Source organism: Erythrolamprus reginae, chromosome 11, assembly GCF_031021105.1.
Source record: "Erythrolamprus reginae isolate rEryReg1 chromosome 11, rEryReg1.hap1, whole genome shotgun sequence".
Taxonomy (NCBI): domain Eukaryota; kingdom Metazoa; phylum Chordata; class Lepidosauria; order Squamata; family Dipsadidae; genus Erythrolamprus; species Erythrolamprus reginae.
The window spans coordinates 19942962-19964216 of record NC_091960.1 but is presented as its reverse complement, the minus strand read 5'-3'; the positions used below and the strand labels follow the sequence as shown (position 1 = coordinate 19964216).

General features: G+C 43.4%; 1 protein-coding gene across 1 annotated transcript in view; it reads left to right on the top strand.

The window, feature by feature from the left end:
- The window catches only part of LOC139174263 (potassium voltage-gated channel subfamily KQT member 4-like), a 389569-nt gene that overhangs the window by 277138 nt on the left and 91176 nt on the right, over positions 1-21255 (top strand). The window contains exon 7 of the mRNA XM_070764531.1: positions 3349-3444. Within this exon, the coding sequence (XP_070620632.1) occupies positions 3349-3444 (96 nt within the window). The remainder of the gene's footprint in view (positions 1-3348; positions 3445-21255) is intronic.

Here is a 21255-nt window from a genome sequence, read left to right as displayed (position 1 = left end):
GCGGTCCCGGAGATAACCTGGCCCGGTGCCATGAAGGGCTTTATAGGTCATAACCAACACTTTGAATTGTGACCGGAAACTGATCGGCAACCAATGCAGGCTGCAGAGTGTTGGTGTGACATGGGCATATTTAGGGAAGCCCATGATTGCTCTCGCAGCTGCATTCTGCACGATCTGAAGTTTCCGAACACTTTTCAAAGGTAGCCCCATGTAGAGAGCATTACAGTAGTCGAGCCTCGAGGTGATGAGGGCATGAGTGACTGTGAGCAGTGACTCCCGATCCAAACAGGGCCGCAACTGGTGCTCCAGGCGAACCTGGGCAAACGCCCCCCTCGCCACAGCTGAAAAATGTTTCTCTAATGTGAGCTGTGGATCGAGGAGGACGCCCAAGTTGCGGACCCTCTCTGAGGGGGTTAGTAATTCCCCCCCCCCAGGGTAATGGATGGACAGATGGAATTGTCCTTGGGAGGCAAAACCCACAGCCACTCCGTCTTATCAGGGTTGAGTTTGAGTCTGTTGACACCCATCCAGGCCCCAACAGCCTCCAGGCACCGGCCCATCACTTCCACTGCTTCACTGACTGGACAAGGGGTGGAGATGTAAAGCTGGGTATCATCTGCATATTGATGATACCTCACCCCATGCCCTTGGATGATCTCACCCAGCGGTTTCATGTAGATATTAAATAGCAGGGGGGAGAGGACCGACCCCTGAGGCACTCCACAAGGGAGCAACCTAGAGGACGACCTCTGACCCTCCACTAACACCGACTGCGACCGACCAGAGAGGTAGGAGGAGAACGACTGAAGAACAGTGCCTCCCACTCCCAACCCCTCCAGCCAGCGCAGAAGGATACCATGGTCGATGGTATCGAAAGCCGAGAGGTCAAGGAGCACCAGGACAGAGGATAAACCCCTGTCCCGGGCCCGCCAGAGATCATCCATCAGAGTGACCAAAGCAGTTTCCGTGCTGTAGCTGTGCCTGAATCCTGACTGCTGAGGACCTAGATAATCGGCTTCTTCCAAGGACCATTGGAGCTGGAGCGCCACCACCTTCTCAACAACCTTCCCCATAAAGGGAAGGTTGGAGACTGGGCGGTAGTTGTTAAGAATGGCTGGGTCCAGGGAAGGCTTCTTGAGGAGGGGGCGCACAAGTGCTTCCTTGTAGGAATCCGGAAAGGACCCCCTCCCCAGAGAAGAGTTGACAATCTCCTGGACCCAGCTCCGTGTCACCTCCCTGCTGGCCGAAACCAGCCAGGAGGGACACGGATCCAGCAAACAGGTGGCGGAACTCACAGCTCCAATGGCCTTGTCCACTTCATCAGGTGTCACCAGATCAAACTCTTCCCAGACAGGTGGACAAGTACGGGCCCCAGTCACCTCGACTGAATCGTTATCAGTCGACTCTGTTTCCCAATTGGAGTCGAGGTCTGCCCGGATCCGAGCGATTTTATCAGCGAAAAACGTGTTAAAATCCTCAGCACTACTCTGCAAGGGTTCCCCAACTCCCCCCCAGTTAAGAAGGGAGCGGGTCACCCTAAACAGAGCGGCTGGGCGGGATTCCGCTGATGCAATCAAGGCGGCATGATACGCGCATCTTGCCGCCTTAAGCGCCACTTTGTAAGTCTTAATGTGAGCTCCTACAAGTGTTCGATCAGATTCAGACTTACTCTTCCTCCATCGCTTCTCTAGACGTCTCTTCTGGTGTTTCAACTCCCGGAGCTCCTCGTTGAACCATGGGGCTCTACGGCGTCTAGCGCCAGGGAGAGGTCGCAACGGCGCAATTCGGTCGAGAGCCTCCGCTGCAGCCTTGTTCCAAGCCTCAGCCAGAGACTCTGCCGAGTTGTGAACGAGTGTATCTGGAAGAACCCCAAGCGCCTTCTGAAAACCTTCTGGATCCATCAGGCGCCTGGGGTGGAACAACCTAATTGGTTCCGCCTCCCTGCGGGGAAGGATTGGAGCCAGGAAGTCAAGCCACAGTAGAAAATGGTCCGACCATGACAAAGGCAACACTTCTAAGCCCCTTAGTCTCAGACCATTATTCAATTGCTCAGAGAGGAATACCATGTCGGGTGCGTGTCCCCCCTCGTGAGTCGGACCCTGTACTACTTGAGTCAGGTCCATGGCTATCATGGTGGCCATGAACTCCTGTGCCAGAGGTTACGCCGAGTGACGGCAGGTTGAAGTCCCCCAAGACAATAAGTCTGGGGAACTCCACCGCCAACCCGGCTATCTCCTCGAGTAGCACAGGCAGGGCCTGTGACACGCAGTTGGGAGGCAGGTACGTGAGAAACAGGCCCACCTGAACCCCTAAGTCCAGCTTCACAAGGAGGGACTTGCAACCCGCAATCTCTGGAGCAATGAATCTACGTAGGCCAAGGCTCTTCCTGGCTATAATAGCCACTCCTCCCCCCCTTCCCTGGGGTCGAGGCTGATGCCATATCTGAAACCCGTCTGGGCAAATTTCAGAGAGAGGAACTCCTCCCTCCCGGCCCAGCCAGGTTTCAGTTATACAAGCCAGGTCGGCCTCCTCATCCAGGATTAAATCCTGGATGAGGAGAGCTTTATTTACCACCAACCTGGCATTGAGTAGCAGCAGCCTGAAGCCATGTAAATTTCAAGTTTCAGATATGTAGGGAAATTTTTTTACAGGGTCTCAAATTTCATTTTGGGTCTAAAAAAAACCAAACAGAACAGCAGGCTTAATGGGTTATCATTAATCTCCTTCTGGGATATTTTTTAAACTTTCTAATGTACTCTATAGCCCTGGGATTTTCATGAACACTCTCACTCAAGGAGTAATCAAATTAGACCAATCTTAGCTTTTTTAAAGATCAGCCCAAGTTAGCTTTCTCAATAATGTCCAAGTCTTGTAGATTGCCTGGACAAATCCCTGCAAATTTCTTAACAATTTTTTAAAAAATTGTTTGCCCTTGCCTCTTTCCCTAGGGTTGAGAGAAAATTACCGGGTCTAAAGTGAGACTAGAATTCAGAGTCTCCAATTTCTAGCCTGGTTCCTTTACTATTGTACCAAAGTGGCTGTCTCCAAACTAGCTAGCTAGCTGCTGATCTCTAGTGTTTGTCTTTTTGCACAAAAAAACCCAAGAAGAATTTCATAATTGTGCACTGATTGTCCCCATGAGCCAGCTGTCTGGAAGGTCTTTAAGCCCCTGAGAAGATGTTGAAATATTGAGAATCTCTTTGGCTTAGACATTTGACCTCTTGCCATCCCAGATAGGTAGCTTTTTCTCAACAAATAGTACAAACTTCCCAATTTCTTAGAGCTTCCTTTTAGTTAGATCTTAACTGCTGTTTTGAAGGGTCCACTGTTGCTTGTCTTTTCACACAGGGAATTCTAGGCTCAGGGTTTGCTCTCAAAGTCCAAGAACAACATCGACAAAAACATTTCGAGAAGAGAAGAACACCAGCAGCAAACTTGATCCAGGTGAGCAACAAAGAAAAATCCTGGACTCCTCCACCCCTCTTTTTTCCTCCTTCCCTCCTTATTTAAAGAATGTGGTACATTCTAGAAGCCAAGGAATGTTTGAATAAGTTTCTTTCCTCAAGCAATTGCAGATTTGTGCTCTGTGGCCCTATTCCATAAATATCAGATAATATTAACAAACTCATGTATATTTGTGAAAAACACAGCTTCTTCGAAGTATTGCAGAAGCAGTGCCTAGACATGCTTGTCTGAATGTGGTGGTTGGCCCTTTTCTTACTTTCTAGAACAGTGTTTTTCAACCTGGCAACTTGACAGGAGGTGTGGCCAACATTGCAGCACTATAGATGTCTCCCGCACTCCGTGGGAAACCCCAAATCTTAGCTGCTTGCGGACCCAGAACCAGACTGGAAATGGATCAGAAGCACCCTGGAGGGGTGGTGAAGAAGAGAGGCACTGGTCGGTGGTCTGTGGGGACTTGTAAACCCCCCAGGGACCTGGCACCAGCCTCTTGACCATGAGCTTGACCCTATTTGGACCGGGAGTCACTACTCACAGTCACTCATGCCCTTATCACCTCGAGGCTCGACTACTGTAACGCTCTCTACATGGGGCTACCTTTGAAAAATGTTCGGAAACTTCAGATCATGCAGAATGCAGCTGTGAGAGCAATCATGGGCTTTCCCAAATATGCCCATGTTACTCCAACACTCCACAGTCTGCATTGGTTGCCGATCAGTTTCCGGTCACAATTCAAAGTGTTGGTTATGATCTATAAAACCCTTCATGGCACCGGACCAGATTACCTCAGGGACCGCCTTCTGCTGCACGAATCCCAGCGACCAGTTAGGTCCCACAGAGTGGGTCTTCTCCGGGTCCCGTCAACCAAACAATGTCGCTTGGCGGGACCCAGAGGAAGAGCCTTCTCTGTGGCAGCCCCAACACTCTGGAACCAACTCCCCGCAGAGATTAGAATTGCCCCCAACCTCCCTGCCTTTCGTAAACAGCTTAAAACCCACCTCTGCCGCCAGGCATGGGGGAACTGAGATACACTCTCCCCCTAGGCCTTTACAATTTATGCATGGTATGTTTGTATGTATGATTGGTTTTTTATATAATGGGTTTTTAACTGTTTTTTTGTAGTATTGGATTTTGTTATATACTGTTTTACTACTGTTGTTAGCCGCCCTGAGTCTGCGGAGAGGGGCAGCATACAAATCCAATGCATACATACATACATACATACATACATACATACATACATACATACATACATAAAAGCAAGCAAGCTGTGGAAGATGACTGTCACCATTAGCTGGGATGGCCACAATCAGAATGATTGGAATAGATTGTGTATTGCCTGGGTGACGAGATCTAAGCATTGGTGCAGGAGATATGTGAACAAGTGTTGAAGCTGAGTGAGTACTTGGGTGACTTAAAGATGAAAGAAGAAATTCAAAAAGAGACTAAAAGATATCCCAGAATTGAGCTTGTGGTTAACTAGCAATTGGAAATACCATAGAGAGAGTTAAATGAACAAAGTTTAAAAGCCCATGAAGTTTGTGGATGGTTTTATAATTGGACTTGGTGGAAGTTAAGGAGACTGAAAAAGAATAAATAATTTAAAGAAAATACCCCATATGTGGATTTAAAACATTTTGGAGAATTTTGAGAAATAATTGGTTTATTATAGCCACCCAGAGTCCTTTGGGAGTTAGGCAGCATATAAATTAGATTGATTAAATAAATAAATAAAATAAATATTGTATTGGAAATCTAGTAATGCCATTTACTGGTTGGAAGAAATATTGCAACAATTTGTGGAAAGAGAGAAAAAAAAGGAAAACTGTTTGAAAACTGTGAGGATTGACTTCGCTTACAAGAAAAGATAACCTTGAAATTCTGAGAATCTGAAAGAAGTGTATGTTGTGATATGGTGTTTGATCCTAACTTATCATGGTGAAAGAAGATAACAAGACTGTGGACTGTGGAATGGAATGGAATATATTAAAAGTGGATGCCAGAATACTGAAACATAAGAAGACTATATGGATTAAAGCTTTAATTAAGAGAGATTTAATGATGGAAGAGTGTGTGGACGATGAATTAATTGGGTTGTTACAATATATTCATGAAGACATAAAAACTTATCTCTTGGAAATTAAGGGTAATAAGAAAGCAGAAGTGAAGATGGAATATATAGGACATTTAGAACCTATAATGTTGGAAAATAAAAATGAGGATCAAGGAAAGTATATTGAAGGAAAAAGGATTGATAATAAAAATGATTACATTGGGATTGACAAGAAAATAGAAGATACGGGATAGATGGAATTGTGTGGAGAGTTCAACAAATAATATACTTAAAAGGAATAAAGGAATTCATGAAAAAATAATTTATATATCTGCGGTATATTAGTATAAAATGCGGAAAAGAATTTTTACAATGTTTTCTAAAAATATTAATGTTTCTTTTAAGATAAAATACAAATAGAAGCCAAAGTTAAAGACAAAAGAAGTGCAAGAAGAAAGTGGGGGGCGGGGGGGGGGAGTGATGACTTCTGACTTTTTTCCAGGCAGTAAAATAAAAAGATCTATTACTGGGCCTAAAAGATTCTGGGCCTAAAAAATAAAACAAAACAAGAATTTCCAGAATATATAATTTTTTACTCGCTTACGATATGGCTGATGAAGAAGTGAAAGGAACAATGATATATTGGTGTCAAAATTTTGGATATTCCATAAATTTAGCAGAATGGGAAAAACTTTGGAACATTAACTACAAATTAACTCTAGCAACGTTAATACAAGGAAAACTTATGTAAGATATTTTACCGTTGGCACCTCCCTCCGGCAGGAATCAACAAAATGTATCCAAATGTTTCACCACTATGTTGGAAATGCAAAAGTGAAACACGGATCTATTACCACCTATGCCCAGTTGCAAAAAATTTTTTGGCACAAAATCAAAAGTTATCTGGAGCAAATGAAACCTGAACTTTTCCTTCTAGGTATTGCCGCCCCGAGTCTTCGGAGAGGGGCGGCATACAAGTCCAACTAATAAATAAATAAAATAAATAAATTGCAAGACAGAAATTTAAAAATGAAGATAAATACTAAATCCTTCATATTATAAGGGCAGCAAGAATTGGAAAATAGAAACAGCCTCTACAACTTTAAGCTTTATAATTAAGGTCCCCGAATGTGCAGAAATGACCAAAATGACTTTGGAATTACAGGAAAAAGATAAATCTGAATTCTATAAAATATGGGAAATGGCTCAAACAGAAAAAAATATATTAAAAATTTAAAGGAAAATCAAAACTAGACACTCCTTCCTTGCGTATCCAAATAAAATGAAAATATTAAAAAATTGCACCATAAAACAATTTAAAACAAAACCCCTAAAAACGAATCCATATCTTCCTCACAAATATACAAAATGAATACAACATAATATACAGAACTAAAGAAAACAAACCCACAATTCCATATGCTAGATACAAATACCTTATATTAGGTCACTTGATAGTGATAGTCAACAATATGGTTGACAAATTATGTCTTCTATATAATATATATATATATATATATATATATATATATATATATATATATATATATATGTACGTAGTGAAAGAAAATATTAATTGTTTCAACTCCTACCCTCAAAACGTCGCTACAGAGCACTGCACACCAAGACAACTAGACACAAGAACAGTTTTTTTCCGAACGCTATCACTCTACTAAACAAATAATTCCCTCAACACTGTCAGACCTTCTACTAAATCTGCACTTCTATTCTACTAGTTTTTCTCATCATTCCTATCACCCATTTCCTCCCATGTTGACTGTATGACTTTAACTTGTTGCTTATATCCTAAGATTTTTATTAATATTGCTTCTGCATTGCTTATTTGACCCCTATGACAATCATTAAGTGTCATACCACATGATTCTTGAGAAAGGTATATTTTATTTTATGTACGCTGAGAGCATATGCACCAAGACAAATTTCTTGTGTGTCCAATCACACTTGGCCAGTAAAATTCTATTCTATTCTATTCTATTCTATTCTATAAGCAAATAACTATCTATGTGCATATAAAGAACACTACTGAAACTGAATACATTCTATATGTTGTTTAAGTTAATATGTTCATTTGTCTGTTTATCTTGTTTCTTTCTTTTTTCTGTTGAATGTTCTATTTGTTTAATTTTTTCTTTTCTTTCTATTTTTATATGTAGAAACTTAATAAAGATTATTTTTTTAAAAAAGATTGATTTCCATGGGAATAAAGGGATGGATTTTATATAGATATATAGATATATATTTGTTTTCGTAGATTTTCATGGGTATATGTATGTGGATTGTTCTGAGTTCGGGTTTTGCCCCATGTAATATTTTGAGTGTCTATGCGATGTTTCGGTGAAATCACATTCACCATCATCAGGCTGAAGTTATAAGCTTCGTGCTGCTGTAAATATGGAATGTTTGCAACTGCCATTTGTTCCTTATATATAGTGTTGGGGGTGGAGATTTGGTTTGAATGTAGCAAATAGATTGGGTGACTATGTTTTAGTGATTTGATTGGTTGGTGGAATCACAATTACTTGAAGGATTGACATGGTGATGATTATGATATGTTTTTTTCTTTAAGGCTGGTTTCCAAATCTCTGGTAGGCGGGATGTGTCATCCCTTTTGTTCATGCAGAGGGGGTGTTATCAAAACACAGATCCTACCACCTACCTAGAAAAAACCTCCAAATCCAAAATAAAAGCCTCTCCCATCAGTGAAGAAATCCAACAAAGAATCATCCCTAGAGAAAAATCTTCCATATGTCCAAAACTCTATGGCCTTCCAAAAATACACAAAGAAGGAATACCTCTCAGGCCAATAGTCAGCTCCATAGGCTCCCCTCTGCAAAATCTTGCCAAATTTTTAGCCAAATATCTTCAGCCCTATACAGAAACTATCACCTCATATGTACAAAATTCATTCCACTTTATACAAATAATTAAAAAACAAAACCTACAACCTGGTGACCTACTTGTGAGTTTTGATGTCGTATCCCTTGTCACCCAAATACTTTTTATTATTATTTATTCGATTTGTATGCCGCCCCTCTCCGAAGACTATCAAAGAAGCCTTAACAGCTATCTAAAACAAATACAAGCCCCCCAAATATATCTTAGATCTAACCAACCACTGTCTGACAAATACATACTTCATCTATAATGAACAAAGATATAAACAGATAGAGGGAGCCCCCATGGGATCGCCCCTCTCACCTGTCATCGCCAACCTCTATATGGAATATTTTGAAAACAATGCATTGGAGCAATCTAAACACAAACCTAAACTTTGGCTGAGATATGTAGATGACACCTTTGTAATTTGGCCACATGGAAAAGAAAAACTAGACAATTTCCTCACACATCTCAACAGCCTACACCCCAAAATACAATTTACTATGGAAACAGAAGCCAATGATCAACTTCCCTTTCTGGATGTCCTAATCTATAAAAAACCCAATGGCACCCTAGGACACACCATCTACCAAAAGAAAACCCATACCAACCGTTATTTAAATGCACACTCCCACCACCACCCCGCACAGTTCACCTCAGTAGCCAAAACTCTCATCACCAGAACCAAACGCCTAGCTGACCATGAGCACTTAAAAACTGAATTGAACAAACTCAAAGATGTATTACTTTCTAATGGATTCGAAAGAAAAACAATTACAAACCTAATCTAAAAAGAGACACCCCCCAAAAATCAAGACCAAGAACAGGATAATGGTACCACCCTCCTCCCTTACATCAAGGGCATCACAGACAAAATTAGTAAAATTCTACACAAACATAATATCAAAACTTCATTTGTCACTAACCAAAAAATATCAAACATCCTAAGAAACCCAAAAGATAAAATCCAACTCAAAAACCAAGGAATCTATGAAATCCCTTGCAAAACATATGCAGCCACATACATTGGACAAACTAATCGAAGAGTAAATGCACGCATTGCAGAACATAAGAATGCAGTTAAAAAAGAAGAAAAAACTTCCTCCCTTGTCCAGCACATTAAAAAAACAGGGCACGAAATTGACTTTGAAAAAACTAAATTACTTTCCAAAACAGAAAATTTATACAGAAGAATTATTATGGAAGCCATAGAGATAGAAAAACACCCCCTCTGCATGAACAAAAGGGATGACACGTCCCGCCTACCAGAGATTTGGAAACCAGCCTTAAACAAAAAACATATCATAATCACCACCATGTCAATCCTTCAAGTAATTGTGATTCCACCAACCAATCAAATCACTAAAACATAGTCACCCAATCTATTTGCTACATTCAAACCAAATCTCCACCCCCAACACTATATATAAGGAACAAATGGCAGTTGCAAACATTCCATATTTACAGCAGCACGAAGCTTATAACTTCAGCCTGATGATGGTGAATGTGATTTCACCGAAATGTTGCATAGACACTCAAAATATTACACGGGGCAAAACCCGAACTCAGAACAATCTACATAGATATATATATATCTATACAGTGATCCCTCATTTATCGTGGGTGTGCCATTCTAGGACCATCTGCAATAAATGAAAACTCATTAAGTAGGGACAGTATATTTACAATGTAAATATAACATTAAAAAACACCGCCCGCCCCTCACCCAGCACTCCTGTGCCTTAAACCAGGAGAGAAGGGGAGGAGATGGGTGGTGGTGAGAGAGAGACATGCCAGAGGGCAGGTTCCACTTCAGAGCAGGTGAGGGGAGTACAAAACGCGCAAAGAAAGCAGGGTAGCCTGGCAAAGGAGGAAGGAGGGAAGAAGGCTCGGTGCAATTGTAGCCTTACCTGTTTTGCAGAGGAGCATTTTGCAAGTGGTGGCAGGGGCGGGGCCTTTACTCTCCCCGGAAACCCACCAGAACAGCTTGGCACCCAAAGCAGCACTTAACTGATCAGCTGCCACCACCTATTCTTCTACTTTGTTATGCTGCCGCCAGTGGGCTTGGCTCTTGCTGGCACTCCCTGTTGGCTGGGGAAGAAGGTGGTAATGGCCTCCCACCCTGGCTCGCCCATCTGCTATGACCAGAATCGCAATGAAACAGCTCTGACAAAGCTTCGGCTCCAAGCGGGTGCGGGGAGCCTATCTGAGGGAAACTGCTATTGTATATATTTTTAAAACATTTTATAAAAGCCCATGATGCACTGAAGCCATGAACCGTGAACCGTGTGTGTGTGTGTGTGTGTGTGATCGCTCGCCACTTTGCACACACTGTGTGTGTGTGTGTGTATATATATGTGTGTGTGTGTGTGTGTGTTTTCGTAGATTTTCACGGGTACAGGTATGACGGTCTTGGTATATTCGGGTTTCTTCCCGTGTAGGATTTGGAAATTTCTGGTGACGTTTCGACGAGGTCTCACTCAGGATATCATGCCTAATCTACAACCATTAACTAATCAGCATACCTCAGCTACATCAACAACCCCAATTGTTACCCCACTGACTCACCAGGAAGTTTCTACACAGCAGGCAATTGCTGAGCCATCAAACCACACCCAGCCACCAGTATTTATAGAAGGAAGGCAGCTCAGGTCTCGCAGTGTTCACCTGAGAACAAGGACAGAAACACCAGCCTGAAGATGACGAGTGAGACCTCGTCGAAACGTCGCCAGAAATTTCCAAATCCTACACGGGAAGAAACCCGAATATACCAAGACCGTCATATATATATACACAGGTAGTCCCCGGGTTACGTCGTCCCCGACGTACGACATTTCATCGTTACGATGACCCGGGGACAGCTTCGAAGCCACCGCTACCGCCGCCGCCTCCGTTCGGGCGAAGGAATCTCCGTGGTGGGCGGTGGCTGCGGAGACCCTGCGGAGACTCCCTTGCCCGAACGGAGCCGGCGACAGCTTCAAGGGACCAACAGCTAGTCCTTCTTGGAGCCACTGCCGCCACCCACCGCAGAGATCCCTTAGCTCAAACAGCGCCGGCGCCGGCGGCAGCTTCAAGGGACCAACAGCCGGTCCTTCTCGGCACTGCATTGCCGCCTCCGTTCAGGTGAGGGGATCTCTGCGGTGGGCAGCCTCAGGGCTGCAACAATGCAGTGCCGAGAAGGACCAGCAGTTGGTCCCTTGAAGATGCCGCCGCCTTCGTTCATGTAAATTGGAATACAGTATTCCAACTTACACAGAAATTCGGCTTACGACGCCCCGTAGGAACGGTTCAATGTTGTAAGTTGGGGACTACCTGTATATATATGTCACATGTTTTTGCTGAATTTGAAAATTAATTACATATATATCAAGTCCCAGTGGGTATGGCTAGCTGATGAGGCCAAAATAAGGCCGAAATAGTCTCCCTTAATTTTCAAATTCAGCAAAAAAACATGGATAGATCTATTTCGGCCTTATTTTGGCCTCATCATAGCCATACCCACTGGGACTTGAACCTGCAACCTTTGCCTTGTAAGGCAGAGAATTATCCTCTAGGCTACAGTATCCAATCCCTTCAGCTCTGTACCAGGGAAGGGTTACGTTTTGTGTCGAATCACCCTGGTATATTGAAGGAACATCACAGCTCCTTTTTTTGCCTCTCGGCCCAACCCAGGGCCATTTCCAAGGCAGTTAATTTTTTTATTGATAGCCGACAATTCTATCTGTATGTGTCACATGTTTAAGCTGAATTTGAAAATTAAGGGAGACTAGGATAGATCTATTTCGGCCTTATTTTGGCCTCATCAGCTAGCCATACCCACTGGGACTTGAACCTGCAACCTTTGCCTTGTAAGGCAGAGAATTATCCTCTAGGCTACAGTATCCAATCCCTTCAGCTCTGTACCAGGGAAGGGTTACGTTTTGTGTCGAATCATATATATATATATATATTTATATATTATATATATATATATATTTGTTTTACAACATTTTACAACAGCACGAAGCTTGGAAACTTCAGCCTGATGATGGTGGATGTGATCAAATCCCAGTGAGGGTATGGCTAGCTGATGAGGCCACGACAAGGCCGAAATAGATCTATACTAGTCTCCCTTCATTTTTAAATTCAGCAAAAATATGTTTGTGTGTCTTTGTAGATTTTCATGGGTATAGATATATAGATAGATATATAGATCTTGGCATATTTGAGTTTCTTCCTATGTAAGGTTCAGAGAATCCTGGTGATGTTTTCACGAGGTCCTACTCATCATTTTCAGGCTGGTGCTTTCGGCTTTGTGCCTGAGCACAAATAAAATGTGCACCAAGGCATAATCTATTGCTATTATGTAAACCATAAAATCAAATAAAACTCTGGGGTTTTATTTACTTACTTACCATACTTACTTACTTATTTTTATCCCACCTCTTAGTTTTACAAAGAACTTGAGGTGGCAGACACATCCAACAGAACTTTCTCCCCCTATTTTTTGTTTCTGAAGTCTCATTACTTTAACTGAGACTTTTTTTCCTAATAAGGCAATTAAACAGGTATTGCTAATCCACAATTCAATCATGTAGCATCTTCAATGTTGCATAATTATTGTTTTGGCTGCTACTAAAATTAAATAGGTAATAAGTTCTTTGTTTTTAAGCTTATGATTTGGTTTTAATAAGCCTAATGCTGAAGAGTGTTCAGTTCTTTGCTTAGTAATAAAATTTGCAAAATCCGCAAAAAAAAAAAAGAATCCTCCCCATCAAAGAGGTATATCATATGACCATCACAAATTTAAAAATTACTAGGTTTTTTTTTCTTTTTTGACAACCTCTTCAGCATTTGGAAGAATAATGGCAAAGCATACTGTTCTATTGCTGATCAAGTAAATTTCTAAAAAAATTTGGAAGTATTCCTGACCCCCTGCCTGCCTTCCTCCAAAAGTAGCTGAGACCCTTCTTCTTCTTCTTCTTCTTCTTCTTCTTCTTCTTCTTCTTCTTCTTCTTCTTCTTCTTCTTCTTCTTCTTCTCCTCCTCCTCCTCTTCCTCCTCCTCCTTCTCCTCCTTCTCCTTCTCCTTCTTCCTCTTCCTTACAATTTTTTATTAAGAGAACATTTTATATAACATTTAGAAAGCTGTGGAAATATTTTAAAAAATAGTAAAAGAAAATTATAAATAACAAAAGAACAAGGGACGATAACAAAAGAAAAACAAAGATAACTAAATAATCTTCTTTGTAACAGTTAGAAATTGCACATTGTGGCTCTCTTTTTCCCATAAACAAGAGGTGTTCAAACTTAGCATAACTAGCTGGAGAATTCTGGGAGTTGAAGTTCACAAGTCTTAAAGTTGCCAAATCCCAAAGTCACTTATTCTTTTTTTCCCTCCATTTTCAGCAGAAAAATAATCCACAAAAGGATTTCCAGTCTTTCCTAAAAATAACGGTTGTTCACTTCTTAGTCAAACAAGTCAAATTGTCTGTTAGCTCTGCCACCTTCACAATCCATTGTTTCATTATGAGTATTTCCTTATTCTTCAAACTCCGAGTTATGTACAGTTCAGGGGTAGATATAGCACCGCCCCCTACTCAACCCCATTGTAATCCATGCCTTCCTTTCCAGTCCCATTTCCTTCCCCAGCCACAACCTTGAACCCCAATCTGCTTTTCTGTCTTCTCTTTCATTGACTTTGAATTCTATGAAGAATCTGATCCGCCAACATTCTGCGCTATCATTCTCCTGTCTGGATTGGTTCTTTTGCTATTGTAGTCAGAAAGATGGAACCTCTGACACCATCTTATCTCTGTGGTCCAGAGGATCCAGGCAACAAAAGGTCCCGTTCTGGCAGCCTTGCCCTGCTATTCAACTCCTGGGATGAGAGGCCTCCAACAACAGCTGGAAGTGGACGGTGGGCAAGACAAAAGGGATGCATGCAGTTGTTTTGGCACATAAATCTCTCTTAGGGACACAGCTCTGTCCTCTTCTTTCCTGAGTGAGGATGCTGTCCTCATCTAATACCACTGGCCAATTCACACAGTCCTTTTTTCCAGAGCAGATGGAAGGTCGGGATATATCTGCCTGTTCTTTCTCCTTGATAATTAATCTTTAATGGAGTGTCCCCCAGCTTCCTTCAATTGCCCAGAAAAAAACTCAGCAGAAGCAGTTCCACATTTAGAGCGGCTGCAATGTATGTGTGTGCGTGTGTGCGTGCCTCCCACCACCCCATTTCCTAATGGCAGCTGATGCAATGAAGAAATGAAGAATAATGCAGAGAGGCTGACATAATCTATCTATCTAGAAGAATGGGAGAAAAAAGCACCAGGAGTTATGTATGTAAAAATGTATATGCAAATGGGGGGTTATGTCAATAGATGTATGTAAATATAGGGTATATGCATCCAGCCGTGGATTGGCTAAGACGCGGCTAAGTAATTAAAGAGGCTGTCAGAGCTGCACCTCTACAGGAAAACTTTTTGAAAGGGACCACACAACCACGCGAACTCACTTTCTATCTACCACAATGTCTTGATACACTTTGTTACTTGTTAGTGTAGTTCAGCCATTTTCTAATAAAAAGAATCAGGCTACAACATGTCTATCTCCTTATTCCAAACTTAACACTGGAGACAAGAGATTAGAACCACCGCATGCACAAAACAAGCCATGGAAGCCTCATCAAGCCCCAGAATTCTTCAACCCAGAGAAGGGGAGCTGGCAAACATATATGGCGAAATTCGACATCTTCTTGGAAGCATCCGGTCTCCAAGATGCTGCAAGCAAAAGGAAAAGAGCCACCTTCCTAAATCACTGCGGCACCCATATCTATGACCTGGCACAGATGCTAACAGATCCAGACCCAGTAAATTCAGTGTCTTAGAGTACACCGACTACAAAATTAGCGGCTCACTTCAAGCCAACCAAACCAGCAAGAGTAAGCCACCACCAATTCTCCTGCATGACCCAAAATGAGGGAGAATCAATTAACCAATTTGTCACTCGTCTCAGAGGGGTACTGTCCAAGTGAAAATTCTAAGCACCTGAATCAAGACTAGTCAACAGACTAATCTTCAGGATGTGGAACATAGGACTGAGGAACAAACTCCTCACTGACGAAGAAGCCTCACTGCAGGATGTCTTGAAAGTGGTGCAAGCCATCAAGTTATTGGAAGCAGCCACAGCAGAAATTAAAAAAACCTCCACCACAGTCAACATACTGAAGACGGAAGGAGATTGGATACCGGAGGTTCCCAAAGCAGAAGAAGGGAACCCAGATCATGAAGACGAGAGATGCCTACAACTCAGAATGTTGCACAACCAATTCCAGAGAAACCCACCAACCTTGACGAGATGCCAGGGATGCAAGGGAAGCCATCCTCAAGCCCGGTGCCCTTTCCGGGATGTGATCTGCCACTGCTGCGAGAAATGGGGACACATTGCTGAAGCTTGCTGAGCAATCCTCCAGGATGATTTCCACCCACATTCAAAAACTCAACATCCGTATGGGAACAGCTGGCACAGCAGAGACAGCAGATTGTCTCAAGGCTGTTCAACAGGATCCCCCCGAAAAGTGGAAGGAAGCATCTGGGAGCCAAACCAAGGTAACTGCTACCCTGCAGTAAACTACACTGGCCCCCTTGAAAAAAGCAAACTGTCTCTGTCCCTATTCTTAAACGGGCAACTTTGTAAGATGGAATTGGACACAGGCTTGAAATACAGCATTATGCCCTGGCACAAACTTAAGTTATACATGCAACACTTGAGAAGAGAGCAATAAGAGAGCAACAATTATATGGGATTACCAGGGAAATGGGATTCCAGTCTTGGGGTGTGTGGGAGTGCCAGTAATGTTTAAAAATAACATATTAACCTTGTCAGTGGTTGTGGTTGTGGTTGACAGGGCTAAGCATACGTTGTTGGGGATGGATTGGTTGAAGTGTTGGGTATAGAGGTAATGGGGCTCCATAAGGTAGAGGAAGCTGATAATACCGATTTTGTTAAAGAATTTCCAGACGCGTTTGCTACTGGGTTGGGAACATACCTAGATCCAGTGATAACCCCATTACAGCTGAAACCCGCAGAGTATCCCTACCTCTCCTCCTGAAACTCAATGCACAATTGGACAAACTTATACCTCAGGGAATCCTGGTTCTGCTGGATTACGCGTGCTGGAAATCTCCTATAGTGACCCCCTTAAGCCAGATGGGTCAGTAAGAGTGTGTGCTGACTAAAAATCAACCCTAAACAGGGTGCTGCAGCACAATGCCTACCCCCATTCTGGTAGTGCAACACCTATTGCACTCACTGGGAAATGGAAAAGTATTTGGCAAACTCGACTTGGCCCAAGCCTAGCAGCAACTCCTGGTAGATGACACAACGGCCCTAGCACAAACAATTGTCACACACTGTGGAGCATTTAAGTGTACCAGACTCCAATTCAGAGTGAGCGTAGCTCTCAGACTATTCCAAAGTCTTATGGAAAGGCTCCTAAATGGACCTCCAGGTGTGGTACCGTATTTCAACAACATTCTGATATTTGGGGAAACACAAACACAACTAAACCACTGAGTCAGAGAGGTACTGAAAAGGTTCCAGGAGAAAGGACTAAGACTCAGGGCAGATAAATGCTCGTGGGGAGTCCCTAGCATTGAATTCCTCAAATTTAAAATAGACAGGAGAGGAATTCATCCCTCGGAGGACAAAGTCAGGGCCATAAAAGATGCCCCAAACCCCACTGTTCCCCCTAAGGCATGGGTCTCAAACTCAATTAACCCAGGGGCCACACATCCACGTATTCTGACTCCATTTCCTCTAAAAAAGCACGTAAACTTCTGTGCTTTAAGCCCCTGGATCTGATACTCCTCAGCATGTCTAGTTGGTTTCTTTACATTACATGTCTAGTTGTGTAAGGATGTTTCAAATTGTATTATTTGTGTACCTCAACTTTCTTTGTGCAAATAAAACACATCGGGATGCCCCTGTGCTCAACAAAGAAATATTGCATTTCCCACTTTTCCTGAAATTGTCTGTGCTCATCACCAACCTTTCTCTTCACCGCAGACTTTGAAAAAGACATGTTTGGGGCTGTGTAATATATAATTCCACTTGGTGTCCCTGTTTCAGTTTTTAGTGGCTAAACTTTAGCCGATGCGTCTTTTTGCTTTTTTTTCCTGTTTCGCTGAGTAGCAATTTCTACAGCCACCTCTGTGTCAGCATTCTAAATAGAATCGGAAAAACAAACCAAGTCCCAGTCCAATTCTCTCAATCATAGCTTGATTTATTAACAGAACCATGTTAGCAATGCCATTGTCATTCCGATTCTGAATTCTTCCCAGAATCCTATCTAGCTTAAGGTTCATCTTACATTCCCCATACCCACAAGTTCATCACGAGAGCCAGTCTGTGTGCAGGGGCTTATCAACATCCTCTTTTCTTCAGTTGAGGCAGAACAAACAATGGCCTTGGCTTGGAAAAAGGAATCTTTGGTTGTGTCTAGTAACTTTCCCCTCTGACTACTCACTACCCCTCCCATTCCCCCTTGTGTTGTGTCAGGCTGAACTCTCTAACTCCATATGAAGACTTCGGCCTGACAGACGATGCCCTTCGCAAAGAAACATCTACTGGAAAATTAGAATAAACATATAGGGGTTAGTATCAGTTAAATCAGTTAAGACATTTCGGTTTAGTTGGGTAAGTTTCATGAAACCGCTTAATTAATCTATCAGCTTTGACATCCCGGCTCTTAACCCAGGTTGCTTCCAACTGGGCGTACCCTTTCCAATGAATCAGGTACTGCAGTTTGCCTCGGAAAATGCAGGAATCTAAACATTTTTTGACTTCATAGTGAGTCTCCCCCTGAATCACTGGGGGGGGGAGGCGGCGGCTGTGCACATGGCCTAATGTTGGACCCGATCACAGGATTTAGCAGGCTGCATTGAAATACAGGGTGAATCCTCCATAGGATTCTAGGCAATGCGAGCTGCACCGTGACTGGGTTGATTACTTTCACAATTGGGAAAGGGTCTAAAAGTTTTGGACCTAGTTTTTTGCTAGGCAGCCTTAGCCGGATGTATTTTGTTGACAGAAAACTTTATCTCCCACTTTAAAAGGGGGTTGAGGAGATCGGTGTTTGTCTGCTTGATTCTTGTAAACTTTTGCAGCCTCTGTTAGCGCCTTCTTGGTGTCCTCCCATCCTTTCTTCAGTTTCTCCATCCACTCTGCCAATGTGATGGACGAAGGAGGTTCAATAAGTAGTTCCGGCATGGGAACAAAATCTTGTCCACTGGTGACCTGGAAATGAGTTAGTCCTGTACTGCTGTGTACAGAGTTGTTGTACGCTACTTCCACAAAAGGCAGTAGTTTAGCCCAACTGGTTTGTTGGTAACTCCCATAACATCTAAGGTACTGTTCCACTTGGGCGTTAGCTCTTTCTACTGCTCCATTTGTGGAAGGATGGAACGCAGAACTGAGTCCTTGCGTGGAACCAATGGTATGGACGAATTCTCTCCAGAACTTGGCGGTGAGTTGGCCCCCTCGATCTGTTATAATCCTACAGGGAACTCCATGCAATCTGTAAATGTGTTTTAAGAATAACTTAGCCAGATGTCTGGCTGTGGGCAGTCCTGAACAAGCGATGAAATGAGCTTCTTTGGAGAACAAATCGATAACAGTCCAAATAATGGTGTTTCCCTTGTTCTCAGGGAGTTCCACAATAAAATCCATTGCTATCTCTTCCCAGGGCCTACTAGGGTTGCGACTTGCTGTAACAACCCTGAGGTCTATGTTTCCTGGTGGCGCAGGTGGCACAACTTTTCACATAATCTTCGACTACTGCTCGCATCCTAGGCCACCAGAATTGTCTCTGCACTAGGTGCAATGGTTTCAGGAATCCGAAGTGACCCCCAAGTCTGGAGTCATGACTCCGTTGGAGAACTTCTATTCCCAGGCTGACAGGCACATATAATTTGGCTCCCTTCCAAGCCAAACCTTCCCTTATTGTCAGGATTTCCTTGTGGTTGTTGAATCACTGGTCAGTCTTTAAGGCAGACTTCAATCTGGTTTCCCACTCCTTGTCTTTGGATGATGATTGTCTCCTCATCTGGCCTCGAGTGTGGACAGGAGCAGCTTTCTCCTTAAAGAGCACTGGGACTGCTATCTTGGAATTTGCAGGCTGAATGAATCCCCTTCTCAGGTTGGTGTCTATGTACTTTCTCAGCTCTTCCATCTCCCTTGGTGACATTGCGTACACTCTAGGTCTTGGGAGAGCTGCCCCTGGCTCAAGTTCTATTGCACAGTCTGTGGGTCTGTGAGGTGGCAATTCATTGCAATCTTCCTCACTGAAAACTCTCTCCAAGTTTCTGTATTCAAGGGGTACCTTTTGGAGACCTGGCAGTGTCCTTTCTTCTTATTTATTTATTTATTTATTTATTGATTGATTGATTGATTGATTGATTGATTGATTGGATTTGTATGCCGCCCCTCTCCGGAGACTCGGGGTGGCTAACAGCAACAATAAAACAGTGTACAATAGTAATCTGATATTAGAAATGATTAAAAATCCATTAATATAAAAACCAAACATACATACATACATACCATGCATAGAATTGTAAAGGCCTAGGGGGAAAGAGGATCTCAATTGCCCCATGCCTGGCGGCAGAGGTGGGTTTTAAGTTGCTTACGAAAGGCAAGGAGGGTGGGGGCAGTTCTAATCTCTGGGGGGAGTTGGTTCCAGAGGGCCGGGGCCGCCACAGAGAAGGCTCTTCCCCTGGGTCCCGCCAGGCGACATTGTTTAGTTGACGGGACCCGGAGAAGATCCACTCTGTGGGACCTAACTGGTCGCTGGGATTCGTGCAGCAGAAGGCGGTCCCTGAGGTAATCTGGTCCGGTGCCATGAAGGGCTTAATAGGTCATAACCAACACTTTGAATTGTGACCGGAAACTGATCGGCAACCAATGCAGACTGCGGAGTGTTGGAGTAACGTGGGCATACCTGGGGAAACCCATGATTGCTCTCGCAGCTGCATTCTGCACAATCTGAAGTTTCCGAACATCTTTGCTGCTACTGAGGGCCCATCTGCTCTCTCTTGGGGGAAAGGACTTTTCCTGTCATTTTCTGTGGGAGGGGTAGGCCTTATGCGGAGGAAAAGCTTGTGATATCCATCCCCCCACTTTCTAGTGGGGGTCCATTTATCCAACCAAACCAAACCCAGGATGATGGCTTCTGACATTTGGGGGACGACTATTAACTGCAGGAACTCACAGTGTTGACCTATTTGTAACTCAACTAGTTCTGTCAGGAGCGTGTCCCGCGCTCCACCTATGAGGGAACCATCCACTTGTTGGAAATGGATGGGTATGGCTAAAGGTTTGGTTTGGATTTTATATGTCTAGCAGGGCCTTTACTTCCCCCTTCTCCCCCGTGGTGATTACTTTAATCTTCACCTTAAGGAGGAATGGAGGAATGGGTTTGCTCACCATTGGGTCATTTTCTCCAGCCGGTTCCTCGTTCCAGTTGGGGCTGGGTCTTGAAGGGATGGCTTCTTCGGCCCCAGGAGTATCCTCAGGAGGGAACAGCTCCATTGTTTGAAAAGTCCAACACCCCAGTTCAGAGGGTCTTCCAGGTCTTCTCCTTGCCGTTGCGTGAGGCTTGGCTCTTGGGAGATAGATGGGGGCTGGTGCCAGGCACTCAGACGCTCTGTGCCCTTGTTTATCACACCAGAAGCAATTTATTCCCCTCATGGACTCTGAATGAGAAGGCCCCAGCTGGCGAAGGAAAGGGCAGTGTCCTGGAGGTTTGTTAGAGGCCCGGGGTGGTGATGGTTTCTTGTCAGTGTGAACCACCTCATCCAAAGTA